The following is a 19,439-nucleotide window of genomic DNA, read 5'->3' as shown; positions in this document are numbered from 1 at the left end:
GTCTCACTCCAACACTTTCTGGTGGGCCAAGGAATGTTCCACTCTGAGGAGCTGGTTTTCAGCTTCTTGGATTCGATGTCACCTCTAATTGCACGTTGATGCTGCTTTTAAATTATAAAGTGGCCGTGTCAAAATGAAGCTGTACTTTTGAAAGTAGATTCAAATTCAGCTAATATAATCTATTAACTACACAGATGATTTATTAAACTAATTTTGTTCTGTATTTGTAAACTGCTTAAACAAAAGCAGCTTTTTCACTTGTCAAATAGCATAAATTTAAATTTAAAACAGGTAAAAAATGACGAGCTAGCCATGGGAATATAGGAATCTTTTTAAAATATCTCCAAATTTGCGATACATTTTTTAAAGAGTGAGTCCATTTATAGCTGCTGATGAGGACATTTGTGAACATGTAGCTACAATGTTATGGGTTTCCAACACTTAAATGTTAAACATAAGGCTGCACTGATGGATATAATCTACAAAAGCCTGGAGCTTACTTTTTTCTTCACAATAAAAAGGGAGTCATGTCTTATATTTGATGTCTGCAGTGTGTTAAGAGGTATCATTAGTCCTACACAACGTTATCGCTAAAGTGTGTCTTCAAATCCCTAAAAGGTCCCTGAGTTATGATAAGGCGTAAGACACCTGTCTCTTATCAAAGTTTCCCATCAGGGACGTGATTAGTCCTAATCCTCTCAGAATTAAAGAGTCAGTCCACTCCAGTCTAAACAACGTGTCCAATCAAGTTTTAGTGAAGTTTTAACAACTGGGATAAATTCAGTCAATTTCCCTCAAGATGTATAAATATCGAAAAATGTTGATTTTAACTGTGTTGTGTCCAATTACTAGCCAATGTTGTCAGATTCTAGCAATAATACACGTGTGATTAGATGGTTTTGAAAGAGCGGGTATTGTTTTTACAGGTGTTAGCAGACAGAGGGTCAGATCTGGCGTTGGGGGGAGGTATCAGATGATGTCTGACGGATCAGGGAGAGTAAGGGAGTTTGTTGTAGACTCAGAAATATTTGAGTTTTTAAACCACACTGAACTCTGATGTTTTCAGTTTTTAAGACATAAATTTACTGGCCTAGTAATAAAGATTTGCTGTTGTGGAAGACATCACGAGTGGATAATAAATTATTTCTGCAGTATCAATGTGACACACACAAAAAAGGCAGGATATACAAGTAAATATATAATTTAAAAAACAACATGGGGTGTGAGAACAGATTTCATGCAACTCTGGATTGAGGTCTGGTCTGACTCTGTCATGGACACACGTAACTGAACAATGGATAGATGTGTGATGTCTTAACCTCTGACGGCTTGACCCCTGACTTCACCCTCACAGGGGAGGCCTACATTAGACTGAACAAGCTGACTGATGCTGAGCACTGGTACAGAGAGTCCCTGCGAGCCAAGCCGGACCACATTCCCGCACACCTCACCTATGGCAAACTCCTGGCTATGACGGTATGACTTTGATTTTTTTTTTTTTTTGATCCTACCTTTAATGCAACTTTATACTTTTGAAAGAAGAAACTTTTACAAATTAAAAGTGGAATTCATACTTCTGCTGGTAGACTGTATCAGATCAGGGACATTGTCTAATGTTTTGTTTCCCTGAACCAGTTCTCGTTCTCTACCTGTACCCTCTTTTCCCTTTCTTTTTTATTACATCGTCTTTCATCTCCACTGGCTGTTCATCAGTCCTCCACGGCCCTTTGCTGAGTAATAATGTCCTCCTGAAGTATCTACAGTTAATCAATAGTGTGTGGGTGAGAGACGGGGGAGAGATTGGACGAGTGAGCATAGGAGAACAGCGAGAGAAGGTTGTCACCTTGTGTTTCTCAAGACGCTCCTGTCTGTTATGGAAATAGGACTTCCTGATTAAAACCATTGTAGCTGCCCCTTTTTGGTCCATGTCATAAAAAGTTAATCAAAAAGCTGCGTTCACAATTTTGGATCAGCAGCAAAATAGACAGTAGGCATTTGGCATGTTTGCAATTTTGCTCTGCCAAATAGAGAATTGAAATCTGAGCACTGTAAAGGAATACATTTTCCAGGACAGAGATAATATCCTCTCAGGGTCACACACACTGACCTGTGTTTCAGTAACGACGAAAATGGCGTCTGTGTAGAAAGGTCTTAGGGGCAAAAGTTTCCAGAGTTGGCGAGATTACGAGGAGGTGGTCATATAGCCGGGTCATGCAGTCATCCGTTACAGATTGCAGCTAGATGGGCATATTTGCAGTAGAGCTGACCGGCAGGAGCAGTTAGAGCGGAAATGGACTGTCAGAGGAGAAATTAACAAATTAGAAGAAGAGTCGCACAGAAGGTCAAAAGGAGGGTGGAGGCCTTCTCTTCAGTTGACACATCTTCCTCCCACAGTCTTAGCCTTAATGAAAGGACAGCAATTTGTTTTGGTAGCCTGGATTGGTGGGATCTGATGGCCACAGTAAGACTAAAGTCTTCAGATTCTTATGAGTTTTTACTTTTTTCACTGATTCTGTATGTGTGGAAGAACTAATTGACTGTACCTAAACTTACTGGAAAGCGTTTTTGTTTTGAGGTTGCTACAGTATATCAAAGCTTTACATTAAGCCCTTAGAAATGAAAAGTGTGACACTTCGGGAAATATGTGTGTTTGATTTCCTACAAAGAGTTAGATGAGAAGATTAATACCACTCTCCTATCTGTACGACAAATATGAAGCTACAGCCAGCAGCCAGTTAACACTTAATACAAGGACTGGAAACTAGTTTGGCTCTGTCGATAACAAAATCCACCTATCAACACCTGTAAAGCTCCACAATTTACACATAGTACCTCCTGGACAAAAGGGCCTTTTAGTAAAAGCGCTTGTTTGCTTTTTTGCTGAAAGTTATATGAGATGATTGAGATAGCTGTTTCTTTTTCTTTCCAGTCTTCGTGCTAAGCTAGGCTAATGTTGCTGGTGGTAGCTTCATATTTACCGTACAGACATTAGTGGTATCAATCTTTTCGTCTAACTCCAGGCAACAAAGCAAGATGTCAAACTCTAAATGTAATCTGACAATCACTTTAATTCTTTATGGGTCATATTTGTGGCTCAGTAATGCCATTATATAGTGTGTACTCTGTGAAGCAGTCTTGGAGGTGTAGATCATTGTGTCTAAATTTAATTGAGCTCCAGCACCGTACTAGATTGATTTTTCCATCCAGACTGATGGTGAGCTTAAAGACTAGTTCAGCTGACACAACAGATAAAAGTTACTTGTTAAGATGACACGAAAACCTCTTTGTTAAAAAAAAAAAGCCACTGGACATCAACATCATCATCCTGCTGTCTGCAAGGACAGTCAGAGGGTATGACGCAGGGATCATTTCAGAGGGCTGTGAAGAGAAACTCATTTTATTTATGTGTTATTGATTTTGGAAGAAAGTAGAGCTCAAAGCTGCAGGGATGAATCTCTGTAGATCTCTGACCATGATGGATGGTAGTTGGGTTTTGAGGCTCGTTATCTCTGAGTCTAGCCTAGCCTCTAACCATGAGACATACATGAAAGAAAGTTTTTTTATTGAAATATGTTGGAATGTTTCAACCAGTGAATTTGAGTAAGGTTACCATTTAATGTGTTCCTTCCTGTTGTAGCTCTGGCCTCTGTGCCTGATGACAACAGTGTTTAAGTGTGATCACAACCAGTGCAGGAAGTCGACCTGCCCACAAGTCCCCGCTTCTTTGTTCCCCCTCCCACCAGACTCCTGTAGCACCACTGTGAGTGATGAAGACGCTTCAGATACTGTCAGGGGATTTGAGGTTCAGATCCCTATGGGGGAGGTGGAGAGACCGCGAGATAAGGCTTGGCAGCAGGGTCAGAGAAGGGTGAGAGAAAGACGGTGGAGCTGAGCTGGGTGCTGGGGCGCAATGAGTTCTTGTGGATGAGGGGAGGAGAAAATAGGGGAGAAGGGAGAGTTAATAACCTAGATCAGTATCGTTCCCCCCCAGCTGCGCTGACCCCTACACTCCTCTGCTGACACTCCGGGGATCTGGATGTGATTCAGGCTCTCTCTGTACACACACATGTTGGAGATGGACACAGCCACCCTGATGCTTGCAATATTGGATTCAGTCATCTTGTCATTTCCTCAGCTAATACGATGCAGGCTCCATTCATAATCACCTTGGCGTCCACAGAGTCAGAGCTACATCTGAAGTTTATCTCATGTTATCAGACGAGTTGAGGTGCGAGGCATGCACCAGTAAGTTCAGCATGTGTGTGACAAAAGGGTGGATACTGTTTTCACACATAAGATGACTCAAATGAGAAGTGGATATATTTCATGGAAAGTGTGTGTTTTGTGAGTGGTTGGCATTCGATGGACTTTCCATAGAATAACAATAATACATGTGAGCATTAGTGTTGTCAGGGTTGCATGAGTATTCATAGAGACGTACATACAATGCATAATCCAGGAATTTGAAGATGAAAGAGAATGCACTTGGCTGTTTCAAGGGATTGAACTGCGAAGTAATACAACAAGTAGTGTAACAAATTGCCTCTGGGAGTTATTAAGAACTGTAATAGCATTTTTTTTTTTTGGAGTAATGAGAAATGAGCCACATTTTTGAGGTCCTAAGTCCTAACTGCTATATATCTTACTCTGGGCATGGTCTCCATTAATATACTTAGACATATCATGGTATAAATCCATCCACTCACGACTGAAAGTCATTTCAATGTGTGAAAGCTTAATTCTGAGGTTTAACAAACAGACGTAGGCCTCTGTTATTATAAAACCAGCTGGCTCTCAAACATACACATTCCTACATCTGTGAATATGAGTATAAAAATACACAGAGAGGATGCTTTTCAGACTGGAACTGTGATCGCTACTTGGATAGCATCAGCTCTATTAAACATATACTTAGTCCAGGCTTGATTTTTCCGCATCATCAAGGGAAACCCCACTCAGATATTTACATTAGAAAATTATGTATTTATTGAATCTACAGCTCACTGAAAATATATACGCTTGACTAAGTATATGTCATTAATGCCACACTGTACTGATTGGATTTGAGCCCATTCTTCTATTTGACTAAACTGAGGTAATTCCCTGAGTTCATACACATTGTTTTTCCTGGCTTTTGAAATCTTTATTTAATGCTCCACCTTTTTTCTTTTTTTTTGACGGCTTTGCATTTTACTTTAAGCCTTTATAGACTTGGCACAACTCCAATCTAATAATATATGTTTTATTCATGCAAAGGCATTATCTTTCAGTTGACACACACTAAAAATGACATTGTTAATGCAAAAACATCAGCCTTTATACATGAGTGTGCATTGTTAATTGTTGATCAGATGGCATCTGGTGCCCAACTGAGAGCAGAGATGTGCCATAGTCCCAGCTGGCATGAATATTGGCCAGCTGCTCAGTTCTGTTTGAGCTGTGATTGGCTACGTGTCACAGTCTAAAGGACCTGAGCTTTTGAGGTCTGCAGACTTTAGTGATGCTTCTCCTCATCATGCTCTACCTCTGTTTGCTTAAGTGAACCCACAGATCCCTATAGATATATAAATCACCTTCACTGTTCATGTCTCTCTCCTCTCCTTTCCACCCTCTCGCTCCATTTCCATCCACTGCTTTCTGTCGTGTTTCATAGCAGTCAGGCCACACACCGGCAATCTGTGGTTATGCTCTGGAAGTGTTATTTGCACAGATGAAAGTGTCTAATGAATGAGCCTTTGCCCTGCTCGGCCCGCTGTGCCAAGCATGACAGTGTGCACTTTGACAGGACGACACATGAGCTTGAAAGAATAACACTTGTGGTCCATGTGTTTCATGTCTATTTATCAAGATTTATTGTCAAAGTCGATCTGCGGTTTGGAGAGGCACACTAGGTATACACAAAGGTATTTCGGGCCGTAGAGCTGAGTGCGGTATTTTTATATTTGAGGAGCAGTTGAAACAATAATGACACTGTTAAATCTGTCTCTCTCAGGGGCAGAAAACCGAAGCGGAGAGGTACTTCCTTAAGGCCATCCAACTTGATCCCACAAAAGGCAACTGCCACATGCATTATGGTAAGCATGGATTTTGTTTTTTCTTTTAATTTGACACATCCGGCATTTATTCTTACATCCTCAAACATTATATGTCTTAATTTAATACATACATGCTGCACTTGAGTGCACAAAGGCAGGAACTTCCACGCATTGGCACGTTGTTTGGACAACAGTGTTGGCTGACCCCTTTGTCATCTGTTCCCCTAATCAGCCACTGTGTCGGTCTTTACATGGTTAGTGAGGATAAATTCCTCAGATTGTTGTCTTTTTGATTTGATTGAAATGTGGATTGTGACATTTCTTTTGTCGTACATTATTTCCATGTGACTCACACCTTGACATTGCCTCCATAGTAAAATTGAGTTTAAAGTTAATTTCTTCTATTTTTCAAATCCATCTCTCTCTGAAACAGCATTTCTTATGAACTGTATCACCTCACTGTCATTGCACCAGCTTGTATGTGACATTAAAAATGTACAATGCACCAGATAAAAGGTTAAGAAATTAAATTAACTGTATTGATCCACACAGGACAGAGTGTCATTGCAAAGGCAAAAAACAGCATATAGATTAAAGGTGATTATCACGATTTTACAAACTGTGATTTCCCATTGACTCAGACACAGTACAGTACTTTATTCTGATAAGGGCTGTGCAAGTAGTTCATAAAATTCATATGTTTAGCACAGGCCGGGAAACCAGACAAATCTGCCACGCTACTGTTTTATGCATCCATTGTTTGTTGATCTGATTGGTTGTAGGTCTATCTAACTGCTTACAGACAAATCTGCCACGCTACTGTTTTATGCATCCATTGTTTGTTGATCTGATTGGTTGTAGGTCTATCTAACTGCTTACAGAGGGATTTTGGTCTGCAATGTTGATAAAAGCCCTTTGCAAACTGAAAATCAACTGAGAGGTTCCAGACTAATACGCATTTATGGATAAGTCTGCTGATGCCAGGCTTGTTTAGCACAGAAGCAAACACAAAAAATTGCGTTGTGTACTGCTGGATAATCATAATCTGGGTTATTAGTTTTTGATAGTTACTGAATGTAAATGATCATGAAGACCCCAATGCTCAGGTTCCACACTGTCCTGGAGCATCAACACCTGTATTTAGAACTAGATCTTCCAGTATTCCCTTAAAAAAACACGCTGTAACATGATGAACAGGATTTACAGTCTCAAATATTTTGAAAAATATAGCAGTACACTGCCTCTTTTTTATGCTTCGGGTGCCTTTCCTTTATTACCCATGGATATGGGTTGATATATCATAAACCCTCCATAACTGCAGAGGTGTTTGTAACCTGGAGCTCAGTCATGGTCTGAAGTCTTATTTTACATCAGTCTCTCACCTCAGTTTCATCCACAGTTATTAGGAAAATATGCTTAGGTTCATATAGTGGTTTAGCATCCTGGCGCACTCACACTTGGCCGAGACGATCCGAGCTATGCTTTAGCACGATTGTCCCCCCTTCCCTACGGCCCAGGCCCGGCCTGCACTCACATTACTTCAAAAGATCCAGGCCGCAGCATGATTATTTCTTGCCTATACGTAATCACCCCCGGAGTTTTTGTTTTGTCGATCTGTTTATATTGAACAGCAGGTTTTTAAATGTCCATCACAGGGAACAGTCAGATATAAATATTCTCCGGACCGATGTCAATGCTCATGCTCATACATGTGTAATCGTTTACTAAAGCCCACCTCTCTCTATTGCAAATTCAGCCGCACCCCTTATAAGACACAAACCTTCTGTGAGAAACATTTTCATCTACAAAAAAAAAAAATAAAAAACAGATTTATCAAGGTCGGCTAGTCTGAACAAATGGGTCTGAGAGGTTGCCAAAGGGTGATGGTATGTTGCACTCATATCTAGTGTTTCAGCATATTATTTCAGGGGCAGACCAGGCTGTCCCTCAACCAGGGCCAAAGGCAACACTTGCAGCCTGTGTATCCCTTTGTGCCTCTGTGGGGATCCCTCAGCATTTTAACAGTGGGGCTGTTCTCTCCTGCCCTGCCAGGTCAATTTTTGTTGGAAGAGTCGCGGCTGCTGGAAGCGGCAGAGATGGCAGAGAAAGCAGCGCGCCTCGACAGCGGGGAGTTTGATGTGGTCTTCAGTGCAGCCCACATGCTCAGGTGAGTGTTTGATTGGAATGATTGTTCTTGATGATTTCCATTGCCGCAGCACATGCACAAAGACACTGTATGTATTTAAATCTTTGTAGATGAGATGGGTGGGCCACAGTTTTCCATGGCTAAGTAGAAAGGAGGCTGTGTATAAGAGAGGGAGGTCTACTGTCTGCACGGTTTATCCAGGGGCTTACACTACTCCTCAGCCGGTGTGATTTCCTTGGCTGTACTCTGTAATCCTCTTTTCTTGCTGCACTGCCAGCCTGAGAGCTGTTGGTTAGTCTTAGCCCGCTGTGCAGCTATATATCTTCATATGCTCTATCACACTCTCTAAACCTCGCTCTGTCTATATGTCTCTCTCACTGGCTCATACTTGAAATTCTGCTTCCAAATCATTGCAAGGCTCAGCTGGTGAGCCTGAGCGGTAAAGCATTAGCAGCCCACAAGTTTCACGTTAGCCATGAGTGGAAATTTCTGAATACATCATGTGCAGTTACAGTACTTACAGTATGCTGCCCCACTGACTGAATAAACCTTGTTATATATTATGACCCAGTGTAGAGATTTTCTCGTTTAAACACATCCTGGGTAACCCAGGGATTTTTAAATTACATATTTTACCCACTACCCGGCCCGGTCTTTCTCTTTCCTATTAACTTGCATGTGTGTGCCAGGACTGGGCTCACTGGCTAATCACGAACAAGTCAGCTAAGCTTTCTAGGCATGGCTGTACCCTACCCCGTCACTACTGCCGTGGCTTTAAAACAGTGAATAAATTGTTCAGGATAAATCAGGATTTGATGTGTTCTAGAAGAGCTGCGTGATTTAAATTATTTTAACCTCATTCAAGTCAGCGTCAGACTAAACTGGTTAGGGATACTTGAATCCTCCTTCCCCATTGAAATCGGTTAGAGTGTTGGCAACGTCAGACTGACGATGTAAAGGGAGTGTAAATAGTTGACAATTCTCTCTGATATCTGTTTTATTTGTTAACAAACTGCTTCAAATTTGTGAAAGTAAAATATGTTTAATTCAATATAAAGTAATTATGGAATAATCAGAATATAGCATGAGCATGAGGATTTTGTACCTTTGGACAGAGCTGCTTCACCTTGTTTCCAGTCTAAAATAAACTCACTTCCTGGCTTCATATTTAGCGTAGAGTCGGAAGACTGGTGCAGTATGGCAAGAGTTTCCTAAAATGTATGCATAGCTCTTCCCCCACCAGACTGGCCATGCAGGATCTTTACCACCAACAGCTTTCAGTGTTGAGAGCCTCATCCAGACCCCTGGCAGCTAAAGAGAACTTCAAGCAGTGCTCGGGCTGGACTTTCTCTGTCTGCTTGGCATGGGGTCTCACTCTTCCACAGCTCATGTTCTTTATGTGTTTGTCTTGGACACAGACGCGGAAAAGCCCTCAGTCGGCGGAGAGACAAGTGAATCTTCACGGGCAAGGGGAAGAGATTAAAGGAGGGGCAGACGCTCTCAGATGTGCAAATGTCTTTTATTGCCCTCTTGGGCCCTTGGTTTTTTCATCATTTTGTTTCCAAACTATTAATTTCACTTTTCCTCCTTTGAACAATTCAGATTTTTTTTTTTTTTTTCAAACTAACTCTCGTTTATAGTTTGAATGTAGGACAGGGAAGGTTAAAGCTAGTGGGGATGAATATACTTCATTTAATCTGTCAAATTTCAGTGAAATCATAAAGTAACATTAAATTTGTATATTCACGGACAGCCAGGGGAAAATAATCTAGCGGGTTATGCAATCATAGTTCACCTCATTGGTTCCGACATGTCTTATGAAATAATATAATACACTATATCTGAAGGATTACTTTGTACATTACTAGCATGTCATGATATTAGGTACGCCAATTTACTGTCTACATGTCCAAAACTGTAGAAATTGGTTTAAATGGATAACCTTATAATGGTAATAAAAGGAATATATTGGTAGCAAGTTACATTAGGCGTACTAGACATACAGAACTACCCTCAGGGAACATTTCTGTGTTCAGTGAAGCATTCTTACAGAGAGAATCTTACTGTAAAAAAAAAAGGAGACAGATGGCATGGCTGCGGTTAAAGCACAAATATCTGGCTGTTGTTGAAAATGCAATTTGTTCACTCAGTCATTAGTATCCAACAATGTCACGCTTACAAGCAGTACTGTCAGTGCTGTGATTTGTGCATGTCTGGGGTTAATAGACCATCTAGACAACAAGATGTCAGGGTAAAAAGATCAGTGGTTGATTTGCCGATTTGAAATATGGTCAGGAATTCTTTCCTCCTGGGTTTTTTTTTTTTTTCATTTTCCCATCCTTCTCTTTATTCCTGTGCTCTTGTAGCCTCACACTGACTCTTCCTTGGGTTTAAACCCAGGCAGTGATTTACATACTTGGCCTGCATTGTCTTGTGCACTCTCAGAACCCACAGTCACACAGCCCTCGGAGGTCTTGCTGCCCCTTTGGTCATGGCGTGGCAGCTCTCCAGTTCTCCCCTGATAAATGTGATAATGATATTACATAATTAGATATAAGCTTATTCTTTTCAGAAGATTGTGCTTTCTAAATATTATGCTGGCAAAAAAACATGTGGTTTTGGTTGGACGTGAAACCCACATTTATAATCTCAGGACAAATTCAGCAACTCGAGTTGGTGTCTGCATTGCCTTTGGAATGTAAAATGCTTTTTTGGAACAGAGCTGGAAAGATTCAGTTGTACTAAAATAAAAAAAAACTGTGGTATATTCTGTTTTTCTGTAGTATGCAACATGATCACATGTAGTCTAACTTCTATAATGTCAAAATGAAACAAAATAAAGTGTGTTTTAGTCATGTTAGCATGACTAATATCAACAACTATCTGAAAGATTACCATGGAAGTAGAGATATTCATGGTTCTCAGAGGCTTTATTGTACTGACTTTGATGATCCCCTGATATGTGTGCCACCGTGAGGTTGACATATAGTTTTAAGTGCAATGTCTCAACCAAAGTACCTACCCGAGCGGTGACATTCCAATCAGTCTCAGTTGACTCAGTGGTTAATTCTAATTAGCTTATGTGAGCATGCTAACCCGCTTAGCTAAAAGGGTGAATCTGATAAACAGTATTCTTGCAAAACATGTTAGCATTGTCACAATGACAATTTGGCATTTAGGCCAAAACACTGGTGTGCCTAAGTGTCCGCATGGTCCGTCATTTACATGCTTCCCATTCATTGTCTATGTAAGCATCCGTTCTTTGCATTCTTGTAGCATTGCAGTGAATTTCCATAGAGTTGGCCTTTCCTTATTTGCATAAAGTTGAGGTCTAGGCTACATTATGCAAATGAGGGGCATCCAGCGTGACTCGTGACAGCGTGAACCTGTTAAATGAAAAGTTATTGATCTAAAATGAAGACAGCTTCAGCAACCTCATAGATTTTCACCTAAAATGTTTTCAGAAACACATTTCAGTTATTTTCATAATATAAGAGAAAGTTTTCAAACTTCCATCATATTTGTCTGGTTTGAAGTCCGGGAGCAGATGTAGGAGGTTGTAGCCTGTTTTCTTTGTTTGTTTGTTTGTTTGTTTGTTTGTTAGTGATCATTGTAGAGAAATTGATAATCGCCAGTGGCACGCCCATCATGCGTACAATTCTGGGAAGCGGTGTGACCCTTGTGTTACATCCAAAAATGCCCTTATGGACACGTACCAGAGCTAGTGTGGCTGTGGACTCTCTTCTTTTGTTTTTTCCCCTTATCTCAGTAACTGTGCATTCTTGGTTGAAGGTACAGAACCATTACTCATTTAAGTGGTAGTAATTCGTTTTAAATGTCAGTCTTGGGTCACCAATTGACTGACATCTCTTGGTGGACTTTAAAGTCACTATTTTTTACTTTTTAAGTAAGACCCGAGAAAATGTGTTTCAAGGCTATATTTAAGCTATTGAAGCCAGCTATTTACCAAGCTATGTGGAACTGAAAAACATGAATTGTCTCCTCACTGATAAGACTATGTCTTTTAAACCACACATAAATACTATGTGTTTAGTTAGGCCACTGATTAGGTAATCCTAAAATAAAAGCTTTGCCTTTATCTAGAACCATATGGATGATGATCCCTTAATAGACTGCGACAGCCTAAATGAAACTGTGGTTCCAACGGCCTCGCTTCCTTTGATCATTACGACTTAAGGGGCTCCACAGCCAGCCGTCGTTGACTCTGTCCTTGACTTTGTCAAAGTTAAATTGTTTGCAATGAGACAATTGTTACCATCGGTGAAAAGCATGCAGCTGTAGACCATAAAGGTGATTTCTGAGATAGAGTATTAATAACAGGAAAAGCCATGTGGCAGAGGAGCCATAGGTTTGTGTTTAACAGTACACAGAGCAGGGAGTTATAAAAGAAGATTTTAAAAGCAAAAGGTAGGACATCCTGTCTTGACTGCAGGTTTTATATCCTTAGCAATGTAGTATTTCTGGTTCCCGGGACTCATGCCGATAAGCCATCTGCCCCAAAAATCCTTTTTGTCGCTGTGTGGCATACCATATGCAGCATGTTTTGGTGCATCTGCACCATCTATGTTATGATTATGTGATTAAATGACTTTGTTTCCACACTGTTTGCATTCCTTGAATGTCTCAGTATCCATCCACTATTTGAAACCACAATGTCCTCCACCAGCAATGAACAGAAATGTACAGTGAATATTCCTGATCAGCCTGCCTTTGTTGACAAGTTTTCTAAGTACCCAATAAGACAAATGTCACAACCTCAATGTTCAATTAAAGCAGGAAGTGCTTGCTGTGCACTGTTCAGCATAGATGTTATCGAGTTAGAGATTCTATCGAACAAGAAACCTACAGATGATTGGATCAGCTTATCTTATCCCTCATGCTCTTCCCTCCTGTTGTTTTCTCAGTGACCCCTGAGTGCCAGTAAACTTGCAGGGTTCAAGGCCTCATCCGAAGGCAGGAGCAATAAAGATGAGTAATGAGTGCCTCTCTCTGTTTTCCCTTTGCAGACAAGCCAGCCTGAACGAGGCAGCCGAGAAGTATTACGGACAAGCAGCGAGTCTGAGACCCAATGTAAGTACAACCACAACTAGCTAATCACCCCTATTACTATTTACCATGATGGACACTGGGCAAACACAGTCTGGGTGGCATGCCTGCCTTGTCACAGTGGCCTTCATTGTCAGTGAGTCCCAGAAAAATGAGGGCTAGTTTTTTGCTAAGCTTAGAGGTTTGTTTGTGTAGCATCCATCACCAGCTTCAAAGGACAGGCCAGGGTAAGTAGATTGAAAAGAATAATGATAACAACACTCAGTCAAGAGACTTTGACATCTTGAAAATGAATGGAGTCCAGTCTTTGAGAGCTTTGGCAGGAGAGGTCGAGTTGTTTACGTGAGGGCCACAGAGGGAGCAAAATATGTTTGCCATGTGGTGACCCTGTTTGTTCCTGCGACTTGATTAGAAGACATCAGTTCAGGATTAATGATCAAAATATATCTGGACAGTGTTATACAGATAATAGGGCTTGGTTCTACAGGCACACAGCCCACAACATAATATATACAAACGATGACAAACAAAAAGACAGACAATAAGTTGAGTATAACCAAGGGAAAAAAAAAATGAAACCATCAATATGAGCTGCTTTGCCCGTTGTTGTTCTCGGTGTTGATGCAGAGTTCAACTTTGCCAAAGAATTTTGTATTTTTAACATCTAGTAAACCCAGATGTAAATTAGTAAAAATTATTTGAAAATTTCAGTTCAAAGCATGCATAAGTAATGGGAGAGAGAAGCATAAAGTTTATAGTGAATTGTGGGAGAGTTTCCACAAATTCTCTTTTATAATTAGCGCAAACTCATCTTCATGTTGTGGGGACACTCCTCACCTAATCACTGCTCACTTTTCTCTATCTATCAACATTGACAGAACCGTTGGAGTTAAAATTGGAAAATCACCTTTAGAAAGAACCTAATCGGGTCTGTTTTCTAGGCGGATTTACTGTATATGTTTTGTCCAACAAAAAAACATATTGGATGTTTTATGATGGTTTTTCATCCATTTCATCCAACTCTACCCTGCAATGGGTGAGAGGCAGGGTAAGATTACATCACACACTACTGCTGGGCTAACACAGACGGCCATGGTGAGGAGACAGGGTTGGCCATTGAATCGACCACTGTTGTGCTGTCCCCTTTAGATATTTGCTTCTGTAAATGCTGAGGATGTTTCTGCTCCTTACAGTTCTAATTCAGAGCCATATATCTATCATTCCACATGACACTTTCTTGGCATCTGTCACTGTACAAACATGCATTTGATGTCCATATCTAAACACAGAGACACTTTTTTGCCCCTACTGGGTCACTTTTGCTTGGACAACTTGCCATTTGGATTGCTTACAACTGAGGCACAATCATCATTTCATCTCCATCTTCTTTACCATTATCCTTTGTTCTTTACGATGTGACTTTACTTAAGCCATGTCCCTGTCCATCTTCATTTGTCATTTCATGCTTTACTGCAGATTGACTCTTCACTCTCTAAAGGCACTGGTGTTTTATATTAAGCATGTGTGTTTGTTCACTCCATTCAAAGGATTTAGGCCTTTAGCCATACAATCCCCTCCATCAAGATGAGCAATATTCAATCAGATGCTTGGTTTGATTTTGTTTAATCTCGGCACCCAATGACATTTGTCCTTTTCCCATTCCATGTCGATAATCTTAACCCATATGCCAGTTTGAAGTCATTATGGTCAGGTCATTCTCTAACCTAGCCTCATGTTTTACTCTCTCAGCCTTTACAACATGTGTTGCTTTATGGTCTAGTCTAATATGCTCCACATCTGGCCAGGTCTCTCCTGCTACATGCCAGTTTTGGGAAGGGTAGGCAGGCAGAGAGGTTGCAGAGCAGCAGGAAATTAGGAAAAATGAAAGCGTTTGACAAGGGAACATTTTGCAGAGTGTTGCAAAGGGTGAGGGAGAATGTAAGAGTTGGGTTATAAATCACAAAAGTCTTAGCTATATGAAGTAGGGGGAGGAAGGCTTGGGTGAGGATAGGTAGAAGCCTACAGGAGTGAGTGGAGGAAGGAAACCAAACGCAGGAATTGATAAGTAGTCCATGGGTGGAGAAGAAAAGATCTTTTGAGCTGCACAGAGAGGAAAACCAGGAGTCAGTTGACTTTCCATTCAGGAAACCCATTTCAGAATTGTGGTTACACATCTTTACCAAAGTCTCATCCATCTAAACCCTACTCTTTTCTGGACAGACTTGTCTTGTTTTTAGCAAAGCTCTCATTAAAAGCTTGGTCCCGAAACTTTCCTAAAACATGTGTCAAAAGAAATGATTTGACAAGCTAGACAAGCTACACTTGCTAGCAATAAAATCTACAAATGCAATTAGATAGGCAGTTATTGTTTCTCCCCATAACAAGCTTGGTATTAGTTGACCTTTGTCATTCTTTCATTTAAGGACTCCATGTAATCTGAGTCATGTTACCTTATGAACTGCCTGACATTTTACCAACCAAAGGCGTAAATTTCATATGGGATGGTGGTCGACACGTACCCCTCACTTTTCAAAATGCTTTTTAGTCTACCTCACTTTTACTATTACAGTTTGATTAATTCACAAAAAACCCAGACTGTGTCCTCTTACTGTCCAACCACCAAAACTAGATTGGAGGAGCTCTGAGTTGATCAATGTTAAAATACTCATCTTAGTCTAAGTAAGTTACTACCATGTGTCCACAGAATTTAAGCTTTACAAGCAGTAGTGAGTGATTTTCAGACTTCTTTGCCCATGATTTGGCCTCTTAGGCAGCATACAAGCTGTCATAACTTCATAGTAGTGATTTTTGGGGCCATATGCAGCCTGTGAAGATGACGGCAGACTGAAAAAAAAGTTATATGTTTTTATTTAAAGATAATGACCCTATAAAGACTCTAGAAGTTATAATAATAATATAATAGTAAATATATAAATAAAACATCATTTATTGAATGTCAAGGTCCATTGTGGACATTGGAAAGGGTAGTTTTTTGTTATAAAAGTATAAATTCTCAATCAACAAAATTCTAGGTCATTATTGGGATTTTTTTTACATGTTATTTATTACATATTTTGGTATACTAACATTATTATGGAGAGGGTTATAACCAATTCACTTATAATTTATAAAATAAATTCATCATAATGTCCCCCACTTCTGAAACCAAACCCAAGGCTATAATAAATAATTGCAGTTCACTTAACACTGGTCCACAAAATGGCATAAACGCCAATATACACCTACTTGTACATGTTGTTGATACAGTATTTGTGTGTGGCCCCTTCACTATGACTTTCAACTATGTCCATATGTATAAACAGTTATATATTTTGCCTAGCATTATTCTGAGTAGTAAAACATCCCCAAACTTGCAAATTGATCCCCAGCGTTATTTTGTGGTTTGACCTTCAAATGACGGGTAATTTATTACGCAAACAGCCACAGAATTAGCCCGACCATTAAAGTCAAGAACTCTGGCTGCTCATGTGAACAATAATTTGCTAGGGGATTAATGTAATTGCACATTATGCAGCAAGTGTAGCCATTTGGTCTTTAATGCTACAAATTTGGGGTCAGCAAGCAACAGTAGATGTGTCATGCCAGCCTTTACTTTGGTTACAGCATTTGTAGCATGTTTTATTTGTTGAGGGGGAACGGGGCTCCTCTCTAAGGAACAACAGGATTATTCCAGAGTATCTTTGATTTATTCATCAATTTAATTTTCCCTATGAGAAAAGCAGCGCTATTGGACATATTGTTCCCATTGAAATTCTCATGCATGGAACATTACTCATCCAAGCTTGACACTGAAAAAACAGAGATATGTTTTGAGAGTTTTGTGAGACAAGAGTGGAACAGTCTAGTAAAGGAGGGCAGCTAACACAACCTACAGTGTGGACAAAGCAAGATAAATGGCCAGAGGATCTGACACTGTGTTTGGTAACCTCTCTGAGGTAACTATGGAGAATGAACTTTAGACACAATTCATGATATGTACTGTAAGCTTTGGCAGTGTCTCCTTTTTCACATATTCAGACTTTCCTGACATTCCGTCTTGGTATAATAGGTGGTCAATTTTAAAAACATAGGCTAACTTGTCGCATATATGACATTGTCTTGCCTACAAAGCTGTGTGTTTAATATGCAATTCAACTCCTTAGGCAAGTCTTGCTGGGTTTAAAAACTTATGGCCCATAGAATGATAAATAAATGTAATAATTTATAAATATAAATGAGTGCCCTTTTTGCATTGATTCTTGATGCGTGTGTGGCAGCACCACACTCTCAGTAAGCGAAAATGGGAACGAAGGAAGTCAACAAAAGACAGACAGAACAAGTCAATTATTCCATACCTGTGTATACTTTACTCATCATAAACGTGACACGCATATTTATACCACAATACGTTGATACCGCCCAAGCCTAATGTACTGTAGGGGAAGCGTTTAGCTTCATGTTGTATGTATTTCCTTCCATTATTTTCATTTTGTATTTTTCAGTCTGTTGGTAGTTTGTATATCATACTTTCAATTGTATTGTGGCATTGATATTGTTGCATTGATGCATTTACATGAAGAAGGCTTTTTTTCTTCTTGCATGTACTTTTTCTATGCTAGCAGCTGTGCTCTATATTGAAATATTTAAATAATTATTGGATGGATTACCATGAAATCTTTGTCCAGATATTCCTGGTTTCCACGGTGATCGTGTGACTTTTACCTGTAGCTTAACATAGTGCAAAAAAAAGACATAAATTCTGTGAAATATCTTAATCTAATGAATTACAGGCGTAGTAGACGAGTAGCTACTGGCGTCCTGTCCAGGGTGTAGCCCGCCTCACGCACAATGCCAGCTGGGATCAGCTCCAGCCACCCCCTGTGCGACCCAGCTAGGGACAAGCGGTTGAATATGAATGAATGATAATGAAGTACCGGCACAATATTTGGTACAAACATTCATTTAATACATTACATCTGCTATAGCATAGTAAACATAACATGTTGATGTTTAGCATGTTGACGTCATTGTGACGTTACCATTTTGCTCGAAGTCCAACCTGAGAGAGCCACTAGCACAGCTATAGACTCTAGTCTTGTTATTAAGCTCATACTGAGGTTTTGCCGCAGCACTGCTGTTGTTGTGAATGGTTCACATTTCCACGCTTTTCTCATAACATTCCACAGATACTCATAACATTTCTAGGAAAAACTCTATACTCTCATGCAAGAGTATTGCTCTGGGAATGACTCTTGATTAGTCAGTAGGCCATGAGAAAGAAATTAAGGTTTAGGCTTGTGGTACAGCACATCAGTAAATGTCAAGATGCCATAACCATGTGCCAGTGATGTATAGGGTGATAATTACAAGAAAAAATCACAAAGAATTTGATTGGCCATTTTTAATAAGACTGTTTTATCTATTCATTCCGTGTTTCCTATAAATGGCAATTAAATAAATTACAATAGTTTCAAGCAGTAAAACAGTAGCTCAGCTACAAGATTAGACATCTTTTCCACATGTCTAACTAAAATTGAGATCAGATGTGGTCCCTCCCTTGGCCTGGATACTTCACTGTCCTACCGTGATTGCACCCTGGACACTTTTCCTGTACTTATGTCCTCATGACTCACCCTCCCGTCACACTGCCCCTTGGCACCAGCAGGAATTTACAGTATATTCATCTAGACCCACTTCAAAGTGGTGGTTGCTTCCTCTGACATCTGTGGCCACAGACAAGACTCAGGGACACGCAAAGCGGCATGGTTACCAAACTCCAAACACTGCACCGCAGTCTGTTTGACAAACAGGAACTAATAACGTGGCAGGGTCTGCTATATGGCTTCACAGGATGACCAAATGTTTATTTACAGTGATTGTTTTATTTAAAAGTACAAAATAACAGTTTATTCTATCATTTTATGTTGTCATCCACTATGACATGTTTCCTTGATTTTGTAATAAGGTTTAGATTGTTTAAAGCTCAAACTTTCAGAAATAACATCTGTTCAATCCAGTGCCCGGACGTCAGTTCATTGGATGTGGCTCAGTGATATAAAACATTTCTGGTCAAATTCAATTCCCTGTTAAATGATGTATACCACCAAAGGGTGAATACTTAGACTTAATTTGCATTATTCATCTTATCCACTCATGGCCTCTGAGGTTGTGAAATTTGAATTTTCATGAAA

The 19,439-nt window shown here is 40.0% G+C and overlaps 1 protein-coding gene across 1 annotated transcript in view; it reads left to right on the top strand.

The window, feature by feature from the left end:
- Positions 1-19,439, top strand: part of tmtc2b (transmembrane O-mannosyltransferase targeting cadherins 2b) — a 92,091-nt gene that overhangs the window by 70,002 nt on the left and 2,650 nt on the right. Inside the window, exons 8-11 of the mRNA XM_083915960.1 lie at positions 1,355-1,476; positions 5,993-6,074; positions 8,088-8,202; positions 13,209-13,272. Coding sequence (XP_083772086.1) covers positions 1,355-1,476; positions 5,993-6,074; positions 8,088-8,202; positions 13,209-13,272 — 383 coding nt within the window. The remainder of the gene's footprint in view (positions 1-1,354; positions 1,477-5,992; positions 6,075-8,087; positions 8,203-13,208; positions 13,273-19,439) is intronic.

The sequence above is a fragment of the Echiichthys vipera genome, assembly GCF_963691815.1.
Source record: "Echiichthys vipera genome assembly, chromosome: 7".
In the NCBI taxonomy this organism is placed as follows: Eukaryota; Metazoa; Chordata; class Actinopteri; order Perciformes; family Trachinidae; genus Echiichthys; species Echiichthys vipera.
Note: the sequence above shows the minus strand (reverse complement) of the source record. Positions and strands in the feature narration are given on the sequence as shown.